This window comes from Leptodactylus fuscus, chromosome 4 (genome assembly GCF_031893055.1).
Source record: "Leptodactylus fuscus isolate aLepFus1 chromosome 4, aLepFus1.hap2, whole genome shotgun sequence".
Classification (NCBI taxonomy): domain Eukaryota; kingdom Metazoa; phylum Chordata; class Amphibia; order Anura; family Leptodactylidae; genus Leptodactylus; species Leptodactylus fuscus.
The window spans coordinates 222,928,589-222,949,596 of record NC_134268.1 but is presented as its reverse complement, the minus strand read 5'-3'; the positions used below and the strand labels follow the sequence as shown (position 1 = coordinate 222,949,596).

Below are 21,008 nucleotides of genomic sequence, written 5' to 3'. Positions count from 1 at the left end.
TCACGCTCATGACCTAGATGAAGATGGGTTCAACATGGACACGGAGGATCGGCTCGACAGTCTCGAGGATTGTCCGCTACTAGACAGAGCGTCCTACCAGAGGAAGGCCATCCGGCGCGCAATGTCCGAGTGCTCACACCTGGCCGTCCCTCCGACGGTCAACATTGCCGATAAGTACCCCGAGACTTCGGGAGCCAAGGAAAGCCTTGATCTGTCACCACCCGGCGGCGTGAACCAAAGCCAGAGCACCCTGGCCAAAAAACAAGGGAGCTCCATGAAGAGGTCGATGACTGTAGCCGAAGAGCAGACGCTGGGCTACGACTTCTCTGCCCGGCAGGACACGGTCGGCTTCTCCTCCTCCTCCTCTCCTATGAAGCAGCCACTTGGCTTTATGATGGAGCGGGGTATTGATGGGCCTCCTTCATCCAGTCGGGACCTTCTGTCCTTGGCCACGCCATTGACTAAGCTGGACGATGTCCCGGAAGCTGGCACCGGCGAGAAGAACGAAACCAAGAGAGCGGAATCTCCCATCACATCCAACGTCTCGGAGAAGATGAGACTGAAGATTCCGGAGGAGAAAGTCATGGAGGAAGTCACTGCCAAGATCTCACCGGTATCCCCCAAAGAACAGGAGGTCCAGAAGGGTAAGAAACCGGCCCGCCTAAAATCTCAAACAATCCCCAAAGAATTCAATTCGCTGCATCTTGGTTCTGTCTGTATATCGGGACTAAGAAAACCTGGCCGCTTTTTTCCAGAAACAGCGCCGCCCCTGTGCATAGGTTGTGCCTGGTATTGCAGTTTGGCTGCATTGAAGTGAATAGGACTCATCTGCAATACTACACACGACCTGCTGACAGAGGGGGCACTGTTTTTGCAAGCATGCAACCCTGTTACTCTAATCTTGTGCAACCCCTGAAACTAAAAGGAGAGTGACAACAAATAGGGCGCCCACCCAGCTTTTCCGGGCTCCTGAATGACTTGTCCACCACTATACGAAATCAAATCAAAATAATTTTTCCTATTGGTTGTCACCCATCTTTCCCAGTACAAGATACGGCGGGGTAGTTACATATACACACTATATACATGCTTCCTATCCGGTATATATTGTGTATAGTGACAGATGTGCGCTGCGAGGGATTATGGACGGACAAGCTCGGGGGATGTGTGGCCGCCCCCCTCCGGCTGTAAACAGGATTGTGTGTGTGCGGCCATGATGGGAATGTGCTGGGATGTAGCAGAGCTCAGTGCGCGGCGGGGGGCGATGGATTCGGCTCGTCATACAATTTCTAGATTGTTGAGATGAAGTTGCCTGAAAGAGTTACTGGAGGTTTCCCGGGGTCTGCGGCCTCTGTGTCTGCCCGGTCAGAGGGGGCAATAGTGGTGGTGCCGGGTGTCAGATCACGTGTGTGCATGTTGTCAGACACCTCTTGTGCTCTGCTATATCCTTCTATAGGTGCAGGTAGTGTACGGGGTATATAGGGGATCTGATACTAATCTGCAGTCACCGCTCGGGCCTTGGGTCGTCTTCCAGTTTCCAAGGCCGTGTGGTGACCCCTCGCCATATTCCGCACGGATAAAGCGTTCCGCCTGACCTTACATATAGCTTCCGTTCTGTGTATACAGCTCCTATGCAGACTTATGTCTCCCTGGATACAGACGGCAAACACCCCCCAATGTGTGGTCTGATCCTGCAGATGTGTGTCCCCCTCCCCCTTACAAATCCCATTTTCTGTATAGGTTATGTATAGGGTGCGTGGCCATTGCTGTGCTCTGCAGCGCCCTCCTCAGGTGTAGCTCTATACCTGACCATTCATAGAGGCTTGCCATTCAGGAGTGTGGAAAAGCTGGAAACCGTCTACAACAGGGGTAGGGAACGTCCGGCTCTCCAGCTGTTGCAAAACTACAACTCCCAGCATGCATCCTGGCTCTGCTGTTCTGGGAACTCCCATGGAAGTGAATGGAGCATGCTGGGAGTTGTAGTTTCACAGCAGCTGGAGAGCCGAAGGTTCCCTACCCCTGGTCTACAATATTTCAGGGGTCGGGGGGTTGTATCCTGCAGCTGGTAGAGCTGGGTGTTAACCCCTTGCTTGCTGCAGGGGTGGCTGGTGGGGTGATCCTTTGCTTTACTTGAGATGTTGTCAGTCGTCTCGTTCTGGGGTCTCCTGAAATGTCAGAGCCGTTATATTTTGCGCGCGGTGTTTGCGGCCGCTCCCGTCTGTTCACAGATTATGAGGCCCCCGTATACGGCCTCTGCAGAACTCGCACTTGCTCCATCAGGAGGTTTCAGACCCCGCTGGTCCGGCCTGGAGACCGGCACAGCCTGAGCAACCAGGGTTTAATCACGTCCAAATAATCACCCAGCTTTCCCAGACCCCGAATGGGAACACAAGTTTAGCTACAAGATGGATGTGTGCATTAAGCAGTCTGCAGACTTGCCATTCAGGAGCCTGGGGAAGCGGAGTGACCACTTATATATCAGCACTCTTACCTTTCTAGCAATCTGGATGTATTCCAGCATCTTGCTGCCATTCAGGAGCCTAGAAAATGCTGGGTGCCGACCTACACGGCCTGCGGGGCGGTTATCCAGCCTGCCTGACATCCTGAATGGCAGCTCTCTCTAGATATTGGGGTGCAGAAGCAAGGATGTCAGAATGGCGGCTATAGCGTCACCACCCAGCTTTTCCTCTCTAGTTATAACGTAGGTCAGTCTAGTGTGAGCAGATATTCATACAAATTTTCTATTCAGGAGTCAAGGAAAGCTGAGTTACAACCTCAGCAACCTGCCCGGTTGTGTATGTGGGTGACGTATGTACCAGGTGCTTTACCATTCAGGTGTTTGGCAAAGCTGAGTGGCAGCCATGATGTCTGCCTGCCTAGCCCTCCAGGATGAGACTACAACTCCCAGCGTCTTCTCTGTGGTACCTGCTGGGGGTTGTAGTGTAACAGCTGGAGCGCTGCGGGGGAGGGGTCGGCGTGCGGTCATCCAGGGACACTTATTACTGAAGTGGCCGCCGCGGCGGGGGCTGAATCCGGATTACACCACAGCGGGGATTGTGCAAGAAGAATAAAACGCAGATGATTTGCTTTTTAGCCTCTTATATAAATTGCGGCTTTACTTTTGTCCTGCCCATCCCCCGACACCTCCACCGCGCCAGGGCTGCCCAAATACAGGGCCTGCCCAAATACAAGGCTGCGCAAATACAGGGCGTCCTGCAGAAAAACTACAGTGGAAATGTTATAGTTGTGTTTTCTGCAGCCTGCAGTGTAAAGCATGGGGGGTTATCCTTCTCTAGCCTGTATTACATGGGGGGAGGGGTTATCCTTCTCTAGCCTGTGTTACATGGGGGGAGGGGTTATCTTTCTCTAGCCTGTATTACATAGAGGGAGCGGTTATCCTTCTCTAGCCTGTATTAAATGGGGGGAGGGGTTATCCTTCTCTAGCCTGTATTACATGGGGGGAGGGGTTATCCTTCTCCAGCCTGTATTACATGGGGGGAGGGGTTATCCTTCTCTAGCCTGTATTACATGGGGGGAGGGGTTATCCTTCTCCAGCCTGTATTACATGGGGGGAGGGGTTATCCTTCTCTAGCCTGTATTACATGGGGGGAGGGGTTATCCTTCTCCAGCCTGTATTACATGGAGGGAGGGGTTATCCTTCTCCAGCCTGTATTACATGGGGGGAGGGGTTATCCTTCTCCAGCCTGTATTACATGGGGGGAGGGGTTATCCTTCTCTAGCCTGTATTACATGGGGGGAGGGGTTATCCTTCTCCAGCCTGTATTACATGGGGGGAGGGGTTATCCTTCTCTAGCCTGTATTACATGGGGGGAGGGGTTATCCTTCTCTAGCCTGTATTACATGGGGGGAGGGGTTATCCTTCTCCAGCCTGTATTACATGGGGGGAGGGGTTATCCTTCTCTAGTCTGTATTACATGGGGGGAGGGGTTATCCTTCTCCAGCCTGTATTACATGGAGGGAGGGGTTATCCTTCTCCAGCCTGTATTACATGGGGGGAGGGGTTATCCTTCTCCAGCCTGTATTACATGGGGGGAGGGGTTATCCTTCTCTAGCCTGTATTACATGGGGGGAGGGGTTATCCTTCTCCAGCCTGTATTACATGGGGGGAGGGGTTATCCTTCTCTAGCCTGTATTACATGGGGGGAGGGGTTATCCTTCTCCAGCCTGTATTACATGGAGGGAGGGGTTATCCTTCTCTAGCCTGTATTAAATGGGGGGAGGGGTTATCCTTCTCTAGCCTGTATTACATGGGGGGAGGGGATATCCCTCTTTAGCCTATATTATATGGGGGGAGGGGATATCCTTCTCTAGCCTGTATTACATGGGGGGAGGGGATATCCTTCTTTAGCCTCTATTATATGGGGGGAGGGGATATCCTTCTCTAGCCTGTATTACATGGGGGGAGGGGATATCCTTCTCTAGCCTGTATTACATGGGGGAGGGGATATCCTTCTTTAGCCTATATTATATGCGGGGAGGGGATATCCTTCTCTAGCCTGTATTACATGGGGGGAGGGGGTTGTCCTTCTCTAGCCTGTATTACATGGGGGGAGGGGTTATCCTTCTCTAGCCTGTATTTCATGACGGAGGGGTTATCCTTCTCTAGCCTGTATCACGTGGGGGGGGGGTTATCCTTCTTTAGCCTGTATTACATGGGGGGAGGGGTTATCCTTCTCTAGCCTGTATTACATGGGGGGAGGGGTTATCCTTCTCTAGCGTGTTACATGGGGGGAGGGGTTATCCTTCTCTAGCCTGTATTACATGGAGGGAGGGGTTATCCTTCTCTAGCCTGTATTAAATGGGGGGAGGGGTTATCCTTCTCTAGCCTGTATTACATGGGGGCCGGGGGGGGGGGGGGGGTTATCCTTCTCTAGCCTGTATTACATGGGGGGAGGGGTTATCCTTCTCCAGCCTGTATTACATGGGGGGAGGGGTTATCCTTCTCTAGCCTGTATTACATGGAAGGAGGGGTTATCCTTCTCTTGCCTGTATTAAATGGGGGGAGGGGTTATCCTTCTCTAGCCTGTATTACATGGGGGGCGGGGGGGGGGTTATCCTTCTCTAGCCTGTATTACATGGGGGGCGGGGGGGTTATCCTTCTCTAGCCTGTATTACATGGGGGGAGGGGTTATCCTTCTCCAGCCTGTATTACATGGGGGGAGGGGTTATCCTTCTCTAGCCTGTATTACATGGGGGGAGGGGGTTATCCTTCTCTAGCCTGTATTACATGGGGGGAGGGGTTATCCTTCTCCAGCCTGTATTACATGGAGGGAGGGGTTATCCTTTTCTAGCCTGTATTAAATGGGGGAGGGGTTATCCTCTAGCCTGTATTACATGGGGGGCGGGGGGGTTATCCTTCTCTAGCCTGTATTACATGGGGGGCGGGGGGGGTTATCCTTCTCTAGCCTGTATTACATGGGGGGAGGGGTTATCCTTCTCCAGCCTGTATTACATGGGGGGAGGGGTTATCCTTCTCTAGCCTGTATTACATGGGGGGAGGGGTTATCCTTCTCCAGCCTGTATTACATGGGGGGAGGGGTTATCCTTCTCTAGCCTGTATTACATGGGGGGAGGGGTTATCCTTCTCTAGCCTGTATTACATGGGGGGAGGGGTTATCCTTCTCCAGCCTGTATTACATGGGGGGAGGGGTTATCCTTCTCTAGCCTGTATTACATGGGGGGAGGGGGTTGTCCTTCTCTAGCCTGTATTACATGGGGGGAGGGGTTATCCTTCTCTAGCCTGTATTTCATGAGGGAGGGGTTATCCTTCTCTAGCCTGTATCACGTGGGGGGGGGGGTTATCCTTCTTTAGCCTGTATTACATGGGGGGAGGGGTTATCCTTCTCTAGCCTGTATTACATGGGGGGAGGGGTTATCCTTCTCTAGCCTGTATTACATGGGGGGAGGGGATATCCCTCTTTAGCCTATATTATATGGGGGGAGGGGATATCCTTCTCTAGCCTGTATTACATGGGGGGAGGGGATATCCTTTTCTAGCCTGTATTACATGGGGGGAGGAGATATCCTTCTCTAGCCTGTATTACATGGGGGGAGGGGATATCCTTCTTTAGCCTATATTATATGCGGGGAGGGGATATCCTTCTCTAGCCTGTATTACATGGGGGGAGGGGATATCCTTCTCTAGCCTGTATTACATGGGGGGAGGAGATATCCTTCTCTAGCCTGTATTACATGGGGGGAGGGGATATCCTTCTTTAGCCTATATTATATGCGGGGAGGGGATATCCTTCTCTAGCCTGTATTACATGGGGGGAGGGGGTTGTCCTTCTCTAGCCTGTATTACATGGGGGGAGGGGTTATCCTTCTCTAGCCTGTATTTCATGAGGGAGGGGTTATCCTTCTCTAGCCTGTATCACGTGGGGGGGGGGGGTTATCCTTCTTTAGCCTGTATTACATGGGGGGAGGGGTTATCCTTCTCTAGCCTGTATTACATGGGGGGAGGGGTTATCCTTCTCTAGCCTGTGTTACATGGGGGGAGGGGTTATCCTTCTCTAGCCTGTATTACATGGAGGGAGGGGTTATCCTTCTCTAGCCTGTATTACATGGGGGCCGGGGGGGGGGGGTTTATCCTTCTCTAGCCTGTATTACATGGGGGGAGGGGTTATCCTTCTCCAGCTGGTATTACATGGGGGGAGGGGTTATCCTTCTCTAGCCTGTATTACATGGAAGGAGGGGTTATCCTTCTCTTGCCTGTATTAAATGGGGGGAGGGGTTATCCTTCTCTAGCCTGTATTACATGGGGGGCGGGGGGGTTATCCTTCTCTAGCCTGTATTACATGGGGGGAGGGGTTATCCTTCTCTAGCCTGTATTACATGGGGGGAGGGGTTATCCTTCTCTAGCCTGTATTACATGGGGGGAGGGGGTTATCCTTCTCTAGCCTGTATTACATGGGGGGAGGGGTTATCCTTCTCCAGCCTGTATTACATGGGAGGAGGGGTTATCCTTCTCCAGCCTGTATTACATGGAGGGAGGGGTTATCCTTCTCTAGCCTGTATTAAATGGGGGGAGGGGTTATCCTTCTCTAGCCTGTATTACATGGGGGGAGGGGATATCCTTCTTTAGCCTATATTATATGGGGGGAGGGGATATCCTTCTCTAGCCTGTATTACATGGGGGGAGGGGCTATCCTTCTTTAGCCTATATTATATGGGGGGAGGGGATATCCTTCTCTAGCCTGTATTACATGGGGGGAGGGGTTATCCTTCTCTAGCCTGTATTACATGGGGGGAGGGGATATCCTTCTTTAGCCTATATTATATGGGGGGAGGGGATATCCTTCTCTAGCCTGTATTACATGGGGGGAGGGGATATCCTTCTCTAGCCTGTATTACATGGGGGGAGGGGATATCCTTCTTTAGCCTATATTATATGGGGGGAGGGGATATCCTTCTCTAGCCTGTATTACATGGGGGGAGGGGGTTGTCCTTCTCTAGCCTGTATTACATGGGGGGAGGGGTTATCCTTCTCTAGCCTGTATTTCATGAGGGAGGGGTTATCCTTCTCTAGCCTGTATCATGTGGGGGGGGGGGTTATCCTTCTTTAGCCTGTATTACATGGGGGGAGGGGTTATCCTTCTCTAGCCTGTATTACATGGGGGGAGGGGATATTCTTCTTTAGCCTATATTATATGGGGGGAGGGGATATCCTTCTCTAGCCTGTATTACATGGGGGGAGGGGATATCCTTCTCTAGCCTGTATTACATGGGGGGAGGGGGTTGTCCTTCTCTAGCCTGTATTACATGGAGGGAGGGGTTATCCTTCTCTAGCCTGTATTACATGGGGGGAGGAGATATTCTTCTTTAGCCTATATTATATGGGGGGAGGGGATATCCTTCTCTAGCCTGTATTACATGGGGGGAGGGGATATTCTTCTTTAGCCTATATTATATGGGGGGAGGGGATATCCTTCTCTAGCCTGTATTACATGGGGGGAGGGGATATCCTTCTCTAGCCTGTATTACATGGGGGGAGGGGGTTGTCCTTCTCTAGCCTGTATTACATGGGGGGAGGGGTTATCCTTCTCTAGCCTGTATTACATGGAGGGAGGGGTTATCCTTCTCTAGCCTGTATTACATGGGGGGAGGGGTTATCCTTCTCTAGCCTGTATTACATGGGGGGAGGGGTTATCCTTCTCTAGCCTGTATTACATGGGGGGCGGGGGGGTTATCCTTCTCTAGCCTGTATTACATGGGGGGCGGGGTTGTCCTTCTCCAGCCTGTATTACATGGGGGGGGGGGGGTTGTCCTTCTCTAGCCTGTATTACATGGGGGGCGGGGGGGTTATCCTTCTCTAGCCTGTATTACATGGGGGGCGGGGTTGTCCTTCTCCAGCCTGTATTACATGGGGGGGGGGGGGGTTGTCCTTCTCTAGCCTGTATTATATCTACACTTTAGCAATGAAGACACAAGCTTGATCCACCTGATATACCGCCATGCTTTGCCCTGCAGGTGACTCCTGGTAATGGTGTCATGGCCGTAGCAGTGGCGCAGCAGATGCTCTGTGACGTGCCGCCATATGCAGAGCGGGCACAGACAGGGGAGGTGACATGTTACTGACCCGAGCTGTGGAGGGGAATAAATGGCTTGTGACAGGCGGGAACTCACCGTGTGCACTGCTGCAAACATCAGGGAGCGGGCGCCATTGTGTACGCATATAGCGGGCGGGGGAGGGGTTATGTAATATACTCTGTTATGTAATAGTCTGTCTCAGTATTATCAAGGACACTTGGTGCCGGGTCACAGGGACTCCATGTGCAGAGAGCGAGCAGTAACATAATCACACTGACTGGCGGTATATACAGAGCCCCGAAACTGCACCGACTACTGACTAACTGTGCTGCTCTCATGCGTATCACTTCTTGTTGTGGTTTGCTGTGTGAGATCTCACTGCTATATACACAGTGTGTGATACTAATAGTGTAATGCACGCTTCTGGTGATACACGTATTATCCAACAGGGGGCAGAATGGGAGGGAGTGTCCACTCATCGTATGTAATTTACATAAAACGTTGCATAATGTTTTATACTCCAGAGCTGCGCTCACTATTCTGCTGGTGGGATCACTTTCTACGTACATGATATAGACCGTGTACGGTGACTGCACCTGCAGAATAGTGAGCGCAGCTCTGGGGTATAATACAGGATAAGTAATGTAATGTATGTACACAGTGACTGTACCAGCAGAATAGTGAGTGCAGCTCTGGAGTATAATACAGGATAAGTAATGTAATGTATGTACACAGTGACTGCACCAGCAGAATAGTGAGTGCAGCTCTGGAGTATAATACAGGATAAGTAATGTAATGTATGTACACAGTGACTGCACCAGCAGAATAGTGAGCGCAGCTCTGGAGTATAATACAGGATAAGTAATGTAATGTATGTACACAGTGACTGTACCAGCAGAATAGTGAGCGCAGCTCTGGAGTATAATACAGGATAAGTAATGTAATCTATGTACACAGTGACTGTACCAGCAGAATAGTGAGCGCAGCTCTGGAGTATAATACAGGATAAGTAATGTAATGTATGTACACAGTGACTGTACCAGCAGAATAGTGAGCGCAGCTCTGGAGTATAATACAGGATAAGTGATGTAATGTATGTACACAGTGACTGTACCAGCAGAATAGTGAGCGCAGCTCTGGAGTATAATACAGGATAAGTAATGTAATGTATGTACACAGTGACTGCACCAGCAGAATAGTGAGCGCAGCTCTGGAGTATAATACAGGATAAGTAATGTAATGTATGTACACAGTGACTGTACCAGCAGAATAGTGAGCGCAGCTCTGGAGTATAATACAGGATAAGTAATGTAATGTATGTACACAGTGACTGTACCAGCAGAATAGTGAGCGCAGCTCTGGAGTATAATACAGGATACGTAATGTAATGTATGTACACAGTGACTGTACCAGCAGAATAGTGAGCGCAGCTCTGGAGTATAATACAGGATAAGTAATGTAATGTATGTACACAGTGACTGTACCAGCAGAATAGTGAGCGCAGCTCTGGAGTATAATACAGGATAAGTAATGTAATGTATGTACACAGTGACTGCACCAGCAGAATAGTGAGCGCAGCTCTGGAGTATAATACAGGATAAGTAATGTAATGTATGTACACAGTGACTGTACCAGCAGAATAGTGAGCGCAGCTCTGGAGTATATACAGGATAAGTAATGTAATGTATGTACACAGTGACTGCACCAGCAGAATAGTGAGCGCAGCTCTGGAGTATAATACAGGTTGTAGCTCAGGAGACGTCTCGCTCTGTGACTTGGACAGTTTCGTTGACCCTTCTTCCATCTTTCAGGTAAATCAGAGACTGTCGCTGCTCCAGAGGCCAAATCCGGAAGTGACATTTCGGCTCCACCGACCAAGGAGCTCCCTGCGAGTCCTGAGAAGAAGGTGAAGGTGCGGCAGACATTATGTAGTGTTGTCTGGGATATTAATGGGGCGGCTTTAGGATTGTGTGCATATATTTTGTTTAGACCTTTCTTTATTTTCTGTTCCTGGGAAAGCTGGGTGCAGATACCAGTCCTTGTACAATTCCTCTGCTCTTATAGCCCCTCCCCCCTGTATGGTGTATAGTGTCTCCCCCTACAGGGCCGCTGCTTTATCACTTTGCAGGTTATTTCATTCTCCTTTTCTCTCTCTTCCCTGTACAGGCCGCAGCCGTCCCAAGCAAAGCTGCAGCGCCCCCTAAGGGCAAACCTTTGGCTGCCCCCAGCCCCAGGAAGCCGCTCTCTGCAACACCCACCCAACCTAAAAAGGCCAGCAGCCCTGCTACAGCCGGCACCAATAACAACGCAACTCCAAAGCGCCCCCTGGGGAGCGCCACAAAAACGACAACACCCAAAGAGGCCAAGCCCAAGGTAAGCGGTGAATGTGCGGAATATTCCGGATCTATAGGCGGTGTAGTGTACGCAGGGTCTGGCTGCACTACTGAGGCCGCGGGTCAGCTGATCCTAGAACCCCATTGGAGGCGGGACTTATCAGCTGCCGCCACCCACATCCCTATTAGATGGGGTCAGTTCCCCGTACACGAGTGTCTATATCCGGAGGTTTCCCATCGTGCCCAGGACGCCGCGCGCCGCTCCGCACTTCTATATTTAACTCTCGCTTTGTCACATCCCTGCAGGAGAATTTCTCCAGAGTCGCCCGCACCGCCATCTGCCATTATTAATTAGAATAACAATCGAGCCTCTCACCGCGCCAATTAATTACCCTTCACGCCGGCCGCTCCATCAGCATTCAGGTCAGCGGATGGTGAATCAATAGAAGTTACATAATGGCCGCCGGCATCCTCTCTTTACTGCGCAGCAATGAATCCTGTAGGTGTGAGATGACGGGGGCGTCAGCGCGGCCGGGCACAGTGCGGTCCTCTGGAGACCCCGAAACGGCGAGATCTCTGCAGCCAGTGTAACGACAGTCCGCCATTGTGTGTGTGTAGTGTCCTGGGAATAAAGTTTTTGTTGTTTTTGTCAGAGCCTGGATGCGAAGAGCCCAGTGAAGACCCCGGACAAGAAGCCCCTGAGCTCTGTGACCACCCCCCGCCCCGCTGTCAAGGCGAGCCCCACGACTTCTAGACTCAGCACCTCCGCAGCGACTACAGGAGCCGCCGCGCCCAAACCCAATGTCACCCCGAAACGACCAACTTGTAAGTCACCCCTTTACTCTGAGATGGGCTCAGTACAAGGAATAGGGCCGGGGTAAAGGAAAGCGAGGGCGCCACCTGTGAGCGGTGTGCCAGGCCGGGTACATACGAAATACCAAGGCCGATTAAAGGGATGATCCAGGATCACTAATTGATGACCGATCCTTAGTCCACCCAACCGGGCGGGTGATGAAGCTGCAGCCACTAGGCAATGGCCAGGACACATTGCAGTACACTAATCACCCACCAGGGGGCCGGGATGGGACGTTCTTAGCGACCACATTGTGTATTGTTTATATAGACAGAGGGGTCCCCAGTACAGGAGCGGCCATGACAGGTCTCAGGATTGCGAGTCTGATGGGCACACGAGGGGTAACGGTTACAGATTGGGCGCGGCAGGTTCACTGTAGACATTGTAGCTTGGTGTGAATGTGCCCCAATGTGCGGAGGGAATAAACGTCTTGTGTCCTCTGCTGCAGCTCTGAAGAACGACGTGAAGGCGGCCGAGGCCAAGAAGACGAGCGCTGCAAAATCTCCTAGTGGTAAGTGGCCCCCCCTGCTGGGATATACTGATGTACGCTATATACCCCGGGTGCGGCCAAACTATGGAGAGGTCTCTGTATCAAGCAGGTGCTCCCCCCCCCACCCCTTGTTCTGCTTGATGGGTTTCCTGGGGGTCGGCCCCCAGACACGAACTCCCCCTTAGTTCCATGACTGCGCACCCCTCTCCCCGCACCGCTATGGGGCACCTCTGACCCCTCCTCACCTTCTTTTTCTCTCCTTTTCACTATTGCAGAATTAAGTCGCCCAAAATCTGTTCCCACTGATCCCACCAAGAACAATGGAGCCGCTCCGGCCAGCCCCGGCCCGGCCCCCAGCCGCCCCAAGACCAGCAAACCTGCTGCTCCCAAAACCCTCACCGGTCCCAGCGCTTCCACAGATGCCAAGAAACAGCCTGCCGCCCGCCCGCCACCACTGAGCAAAACCAGCGCACTCCCTGCCAGCAAGCCTTCTAGTGCATCGGGCGCCAGCAAGCCCACCGCCGCCCCCAAACAGCCTCGTCCTGCAACGGCTCCGGATCTGAAGAACGTGCGCTCCAAGATCGGATCCACAGACAATCTGAAGCATCAGCCTGGAGGAGGGAAGGTGAGGAGCGGAGACGTCCGTGTGATGTCACACATTGTGCCCTGTGCCTTCCCCTCTCATGTCATTCGTCACAGCTGCAGAGTTCGTTATGTCCAGTTTTTGTGCCGATTCTGCGATCTCAGAAGTGAATAGTGAGCGAAGGATATGTAAGGGAATAGTGAGCGCAGCTCTGGAGTATAATACAGGATGAGTAATGTAATGTATGTACACAGTGACTGCACCAGCAGAATAGTGAGCGCAGCTCTGGAGTATAATACAGGATAAGTAATGTAATGTATGTACACAGTGACTGTACCAGCAGAATAGTGAGCGCAGCTCTGGAGTATAATACAGGATAAGTAATGTATGTATGTACACAGTGACTGTACCAGCAGAATAGTGAGCGCAGCTCTGGGGTATAATACAGGATAAGTAATGTATGTACACAGTGACTGTACCAGCAGAATAGTGAGCGCAGCTCTGGAGTATAATACAGGATTAGTAATGTATGTACACAGTGACTGCACCAGCAGAATAGTGAGCGCAGCTCTGGAGTATAATACAGGATAAGTAATGTAATGTATGTACACAGTGACTGTACCAGCAGAATAGTGAGCGCAGCTCTGGAGTATAATACAGGATTAGTAATGTATGTACACAGTGACTGCACCAGCAGAATAGTGAGCGCAGCTCTGGAGTATAATACAGGATAAGTAATGTAATGTATGTACACCGTGACTGCACCAGCAGAATAGTGAGCGCAGCTCTGGAGTATAATACAGGATAAGTAATGTAATGTATGTACACAGTGACTGCACCAGCAGAATAGTGAGCGCAGCTCTGGAGTATAATACAGGATGAGTAATGTAATGTATGTACACAGTGACTGCACCAACAGAATAGTGAGCGCAGCTCTGGAGTATAATACAGGATAAGTAATGTAATGTATGTACACAGTGACTGTACCAGCAGAATAGTGAGTGCAGCTCTGGAGTATAATACAGGATAAGTAATGTAATGTATGTACACAGTGACTGCACCAGCAGAATAGTGAGCGCAGCTCTGGAGTATAATACAGGATAAGTAATGTAATGTATGTACACAGTGACTGCACCAGCAGAATAGTGAGCGCAGCTCTGGGGTATAATACAGGATAAGTAATGTATGTACACAGTGACTGTACCAGCAGAATAGTGAGTGCAGCTCTGGAGTATAATACAGGATAAGTAATGTAATGTATGTACACAGTGACTATACCAGCAGAATAGTGAGCACAGCTCTGGAGTATAATACAGGATAAGTAATGTAATGTATGTACACAGTGACTGCACCAGCAGAATAGTGAGCGCAGCTCTGGAGTATAATACAGGATGAGTAATGTAATGTATGTACACAGTGACTGTACCAGCAGAATAGTGAGCGCAGCTCTGGAGTATAATACAGGATTAGTAATGTAATGTATGTACACAGTGACTGCACCAGCAGAATAGTGAGCGCAGCTCTGGGGTATAATACAGGATAAGTAATGTATGTACACAGTGACTGTACCAGCAGAATAGTGAGCGCAGCTCTGGAGTATAATACAGGATTAGTAATGTATGTACACAGTGACTGCACCAGCAGAATAGTGAGCGCAGCTCTGGAGTATAATACAGGATAAGTAATGTAATGTATGTACACAGTGACTGCACCAGCAGAATAGTGAGCGCAGCTCTGGAGTATAATACAGGATAAGTAATGTATGTACACAGTGACTGCACCAGCAGAATAGTGAGCGCAGCACTGGAGTATAATACAGGATAAGTAATGTAATGTATGTACACAGTGACTGCACCAGCAGAATAGTGAGCGCAGCTCTGGAGTATAATACAGGATAAGTAATGTAATGTATGTACACAGTGACTGTACCAGCAGAATAGTGAGCGCAGCTCTGGAGTATAATACAGGATGAGTAATGTAATGTATGTACACAGTGACTGTACCAGCAGAATAGTGAGAGCAGCTCTGGAGTATAATACAGGATAAGTAATGTATGTATGTACACAGTGACTGTACCAGCAGAATAGTGAGCGCAGCTCTGGAGTATAATACAGGATAAGTAATGTATGTACACAGTGACTGCACCAGCAGAATAGTGAGCGCAGCTCTGGGGTATAATACAGGATAAGTAATGTAATGTATGTACACAGTGACTGTACCAGCAGAATAGTGAGCGCAGCTCTGGAGTATAATACAGGATAAGTAATGTAATGTATGTACACAGTGACTGTACCAGCAGAATAGTGAGCGCAGCTCTGGGGTATAATACAGGATAAGTAATGTAATGTATGTACACAGTGACTGCACCAGCAGAATAGTGAGCGCAGCTCTGGGGTATAATACAGGATAAGTAATGTAATGTATGTACACAGTGACTGTACCAGCAGAATAGTGAGCGCAGCTCTGGAGTATAATACAGGATAAGTAATGTAATGTATGTACACAGTGACTGTACCAGCAGAATAGTGAGTGCAGCTCTGGAGTATAATACAGGATAAGTAATGTAATGTACACAGTGACTGTACCAGCAGAATAGTGAGCGCAGCTCTGGAGTATAATACAGGATAAGTAATGTAATGTATGTACACAGTGACTGCACCAGCAGAATAGTGAGCGCAGCTCTGGAGTATAATACAGGATAAGTAATGTAATGTATGTACACAGTGACTGCACCAGCAGAATAGTGAGCGCAGCTCTGGGGTATAAGGGTGTAATGTATTAGGATCTCACCGGATTGATTCTTGTAAACCATTTTACATTTCCCCCCAGCAGGTAAAGGTAGAGAAAAAGCCTCTACCTCTCAGCACAGCCAGAAAACCTGTCCCAGCCCCCGCCGCCACTAAATCCGCCAGCACTAAGCCGGCAGACCCTAAAGAGACAGCGCAAAAGCAAAGCAATGGGAAAGTGAGTGATCATTGAGCCACTGCCGGCTCGCCCCCTCCTCTTCCTCCTCCTCCTCTTCGTCACTTCTCTCACCTTTAGTGCTGTCACTTTCTCCCCTCCTCCGCTCTTACCTGTCGTGTTTCCGCCTCCTCCTCTAGGAGTATAGTTATACTAGTGTGCAGGACGCGGGTGAGTATGGTGCGAGTCTTCTCCTGGCTCGCTGCGCTCAGACCTTGTTCTTGTGTCTTCTGGAGCATTTCCGGATTTCTTCTCCATGATGTGCGGGGTTTAGCGCCTGGTGCAGATAATGGCGCTATAGTAACACCATACCTGGTGCCGTCTACACCGCGCTCATTCCCTCAGAGCCGAGACCCTCGAGTATCTCACAGCTGAGGGTTTGTTGCAGTTTTATTCAGTCTGGACAATGTCTGTGAATAAAATCCATCATGTCCATAAGGGAGTGTTCACACAATGAAGTCTGATGCAGATTTTGTGGTAGATTCTGCTTCACTATCCCCTATCCTCCTGTCCTGAGGGTTTGTTACAATGTGTCAGGATGGATATAATCCGAAGTACTGGCACATAGTGACGGCCCTGCAGCTGTGCGAGTACAACCAGGTTTGGATGGGAGTGTATGGTGACTGGTCACATTGGGATGGTTTGTGCAGGCGGCCATCTTTATTGGCGTCATGTGATGTAGTCGGCGCACCTTCTGCTGATACTGTCACCTATAGGGGGGGGGGGGGTCTGTAACGCAGGATTGTGTCCCTGCCCGTGTCGTAGCTTTGTGTGTGCTCACCTGAGGGGGGCGCTCTCCTCTGCCGCAGCTGCTTACCCCCGGCTCCATGTTTTCTCTCCCTGTCGTCATCCACGTAACCCCGCCCTGTGGTGTCATGTGACTTTCTAACCGTGTCTCTCCACTTCTGTGTCTCGTTTTATTTTTCTCCCCATCCTGTCACGCTCCAGGTCCAGATAGTCTCCAAAAAAGTCAACTACAGCCATGTTCAGTCCAAGTGTGGCTCCAAGGACAATATTAAGCATGTCCCGGGTGGTGGGAATGTAAGTATGGCTGCCGGGCGTCCTGTCGCTTCACTGTCGGGCCTTTAATCTCCATTGTTGTCTATGAACTAACCCTGTCTATGTGCCGGGTGGGGGAGGGGCCCGCCCAATGCTGCTCCCTGATAGGTCGTTATTAAATGGCGATGGCTTGATATGTAAAGGTAGGGTCATGTGATGTCAATGGTGGGGGAGGGGAACACTGATGTCAATGTATTCACAATTTTCTAGTAGTGGTGTCCGGGGAGGGGGCATCGGTAACAATTAGTGGTCGCTTCACCACGACTTCAGGACAGTTGGAATTTCTCCTCTCGCCCCGGCCGTTCCTGAGCAGTCAGTTCTGGTAGTTTTGGTGTCTGATATGTGACTAAAGTGGGTGGTGTCAGGGAGGAGCAGGCAAGGGGGTGTGGCTCAGAGCTCCAATCAGAGGTGGGCGATGTCAGAGCTCACGCCCCCTTGCCCTCTCAGAGTCTAGTTACACATCAGGCACCAAAACTAACAGCACTGACAGCTCAGAAGTGGAGGGGACGAGTGAAATAAATCCAACTGTAACCCAATCGGTGGAGGGGACGCACATTTACCCCCAATCCCTGCCTAATTGTTCATGCCTTCCCTTGGCCCAGGTCTCCCACAATGCAGCGGGGATGGCACAGAATTAGATCCACGTGGCTGCCCATAGGTTGTGGACGGGGCGGCGCTGCAGTACCATTTACATCCTGTGGTCAGAGGTGGTGCTGTTTCTGGAAGAAGGCTGTAGTAGCGCCAATGTAAATGACATGTGCGGGGTGGGAGGGTCTGGGGTCTCCGCGGCAGAACACGCCGCCATGTTCATTGTCATAGATGTGGAGCGTTAGGGGGAGGGGTGAGCAGGGGCTGTGCAGTGCGAGAAGCCGGGGTGACTCTGTGACTACATGATGGCTCCGTCACCTGGAGCGGAGGAGGTCAGGGACAGATATGAAGGGGCGCGTGGTGGCGCTGGTCATGTGATCCGACCCCCTGCCGTGCGCACAGTATGGCGGCCGCGCTCCTCTGTCCCTGGTATTTGATATTGGGCAGATTGTGGGTTTTTCCTTCTTTGCTCACATGGACTAATAATTGATTATCTTGGCAGCCGGGCGGAGCGGAGCAGATGGCGGCCGGCGGCGGCGGTGTCAGGGTAGGCCGTGTGCTTGGCGGGGGGTTCACACATTAATATACTGTATATACATCATGTCCTCTATTTAACCCCTTTGTATCTGGCACAAGCTGACGTCTCCAGTGAGCGGCCACCCCCACCTATGAGGTTGGACCCTCTGGGCAGGATCTATGGGGGGGGGGTCTTCTTGCACATCCAAGTTGGGGGTGGCCGCGACCCTCTCGTTTCCCAACTTTTCTTCTTCCACTTTTGTGTGTTTTTTTTCTCTTCTGCGTCGTCTCAACCCCAAAAACCTAAACCCCCCCCCCCCTATTATCCGCAGGTCACAAACGCAGCCAAACCGTCCGTAGGCAGCAGCCGAGCGCCATCGTCCACCAGCCACAAACCAGGCGCTGCCAACGTGAGTAATGTGCGGCCGCACCGCGGAGGAGGCGTCCTCAGCTCAGAACCGTCAGGGCAAAAGAAAGGAGCAACTGTGTATATAAGGGGGGAGGGGGCACATGGTGGTCACACGGCACAGGCCGGCCCCGATAACCTCCCTCCATTCTTGTACATTTCCTTCCGTTTTGTGTCTTCAGCTCCCATGCAGACTTGTATATTTCTGTGGTAACCAATGGCTGAGGGGGCAGATAGATGGCCATGTGACTGCAGGTATTGTCTGTTACCATGGAGACACAGTTCTGCATCGGACCTGCGCACACAATACGGTTGCAGAAGTGTCACCTGTGCAGATCTTTCCTTAGGCCTTTGCTACAAGGGGGCCGGTGCTGACTGTCAGACATGGTACATGCCGGGGGTGCAGGTACATAGAGAGGTCACTTTGGCTTCTCGTCTCCTGTGGCTGGTGGTGGCGTCTTCCATGTTTAACCCTTCTTTTTCCACTTCCTTTCCATCAGGTGTCTGGTTTTCTAGGTGCAGGGTGAGATAAAGGGGGGCTCCAGCTGTACTGACTCCTTGTACGTGGACGTCTTCTGCAGCGTTACCTGGTCTCAGATCAACGTTGGTTTGCTGTCAATGAATGTGGCCAAGGAGGAAGTGAATCCTCGTCTTCCTCCTTTTTTCTCTTCCTCCTCCTTCTCCTCTTCTTCTTCTTCTTCTCTTTCTCTTCCTCCTCCCTCTTCTTCTTTCTTTCTTTCTTCCTTCCTTTCTTCCTTTCTTCCTTCCTCCCTTCCTCCCTTCCTCCCTTCCTCCCTTTCTCCCTTCCTCCCTGCCTCCCTTCCTCCCTTCCTCCCTTCCTCCCTTCCTCCCTTCCTCCCTTTCTCCCTTTCTCCCTTTCTCCCTTTCTCCCTCCCTCCCTCCCTCCCTCCCTCCCTCTCTCCCTCTCTCCCTCTCTCCCTCTCTCCCTCTCTCCCTCTCTCCCTCTCTCCCTCTCTCCCTCTCTCCCTCTCTCCCTCTCTCCCTCTCTCCTTTCTCCTTCCTCCTTCCTCCCTTCCTCTCCTCTCCCTTCCTCCCTTCCTCCCTTCCTCCCTTCCTCCCTTCCTCCCTTCCTCCCTTCCTCCCTTCCTCCTTCCTCCCTTTCTCCCTTTCTCCTTTCTCCTTCCTCCCTTCCTCCTTCCTCTTCCTTTTCTCCTTTCCTTTCCTTCTCCTCCCTCCTCCTGAGTGTATTTGTTACAATGTATCAGTGATTTGTGCTGCTGTTTTCCATCTCCGCTGATACATTGTAACAAACCTGAATCCTCAGTCACTGACAGCCATCAGAGATCTGTAATGATGAGGAAACTTGCAGAACTTTCTTGTATATTGAGTATATTTGGACAGCCCCTTGTAGAGGTTGGCCTTGTGAGCCCCCCGGGCTGTGGTATTTGGGGGCGCAGCCGCTGCTCTAGGACTAATCTTTGGGTCGCTCTGACTTTCGTCTCCTGTATCTTTCTCTCTCCTCTGGTAGGGATGAGTGTCACGATGTGGGGTTGGGCTCAGGGCAGGCGATGCCTCGGCTGTGCGGGGTCACTGATCTGTCCGTGTCCTCCCTGCAGGTGCAGATCCTCAGCAAGAAGGTGGATGTGTCCAAAGTGTCTTCCAAGTGCGGCTCAAAGCCCAATGCTAAAGGCAAGACAGGTAAAGACGGGTCTGAGGAGTCGGTGGTGAGACCCCCGCAGCGTACTGGGAGGATTAGCTGGAGGCGGCAGTGATGGTGCAGTCCTATGGCCGCGGCCTTCATATAATCCTCCTCCTCTTCCTCTCTCGCAGGTGGTGGGGACGCCAAATCTGAGGCATCAACAAAGACGACAGAAACTACAAAGCAGGAACCTCAAGACAGCATAAAGGTGGGGGGGCAGAGAATGAGGGGGGAGGGGGGCAGAGCCCAGGGGTCAGAGAATGGGTGGGGAGGGCAGAGAATGAGGGGGGGAGGGTGGGCAGAGAATAAGGGGGGGGAGGGTGGGCAGAGCCCAGGGGGCAGAGAATAAGGAGGAGGGGGGGCAGAGAATGAGGGGGGGAGGGGGACAGAGAATAAGGGGGGGGAGGGTGGGCAGAGCCCAGGGGGCAGAGAATAAGGGGGAGGGGGGGCAGAGAATGAGGGGGGGAGGGGGACAGAGAATAAGGGGGGGAGGGTGGGCAGAGCCCAGGGGTCAGAGAATGAGGGGGGGGAGGGGGACAGAGAATAAGGGGGTGAGGGTGGGCAGAGCCCAGGGGTCAGAGAATGGGTGGGGAGGGCAGAGAATAAGGGGGGGGGGGGGCAGAGACTGAGGGGGAGGGGGGTCAGAGAATTGGGGGGGGGGGGTGTAAGTCAGACCCCGGGGTGATGTCTTCTCTGCCTCTTCCTGACGCTGAGCTTTCTCTTTCCCCTCCACACAGGAGAACGGCGGCGATCAGATCACGGCGCAGCCACAGAACGGGGACCTAGTAACACCCACAGACAGCACAGCCGTGGACACGCAGGAAAACGGTGTAGAGGCGGCGCCCCCTATAGACGGCAGCAATCAAAGGGAAATCCAGAGCTTCAATTCTCTCATACCAGAGACAAGTAAGGACGGCTGGTGACCTGTACCCCCACCCCAAGGCCAGGGACCCCCAGAAATCTAGAGGGGTACAGCAAGGATTTAATTGGCCCTCTTTAGGGGAGCCCC

The 21,008-nt window shown here is 51.6% G+C and overlaps 1 protein-coding gene across 2 annotated transcripts in view; it reads left to right on the top strand.

The window, feature by feature from the left end:
* The window catches only part of LOC142201037 (uncharacterized), an 84,498-nt gene that overhangs the window by 62,102 nt on the left and 1,388 nt on the right, over positions 1-21,008 (top strand). For both annotated transcript variants that reach the window (XM_075271850.1, XM_075271849.1), the window contains exons 11-21: positions 10,362-10,462; positions 10,717-10,923; positions 11,537-11,708; positions 12,185-12,247; positions 12,502-12,851; positions 15,639-15,773; positions 16,719-16,811; positions 18,266-18,343; positions 19,917-19,998; positions 20,131-20,207; positions 20,737-20,905. In XM_075271850.1, coding sequence (XP_075127951.1) covers positions 10,362-10,462; positions 10,717-10,923; positions 11,537-11,708; positions 12,185-12,247; positions 12,502-12,851; positions 15,639-15,773; positions 16,719-16,811; positions 18,266-18,343; positions 19,917-19,998; positions 20,131-20,207; positions 20,737-20,905 — 1,527 coding nt within the window. The remainder of the gene's footprint in view (positions 1-10,361; positions 10,463-10,716; positions 10,924-11,536; positions 11,709-12,184; positions 12,248-12,501; positions 12,852-15,638; positions 15,774-16,718; positions 16,812-18,265; positions 18,344-19,916; positions 19,999-20,130; positions 20,208-20,736; positions 20,906-21,008) is intronic.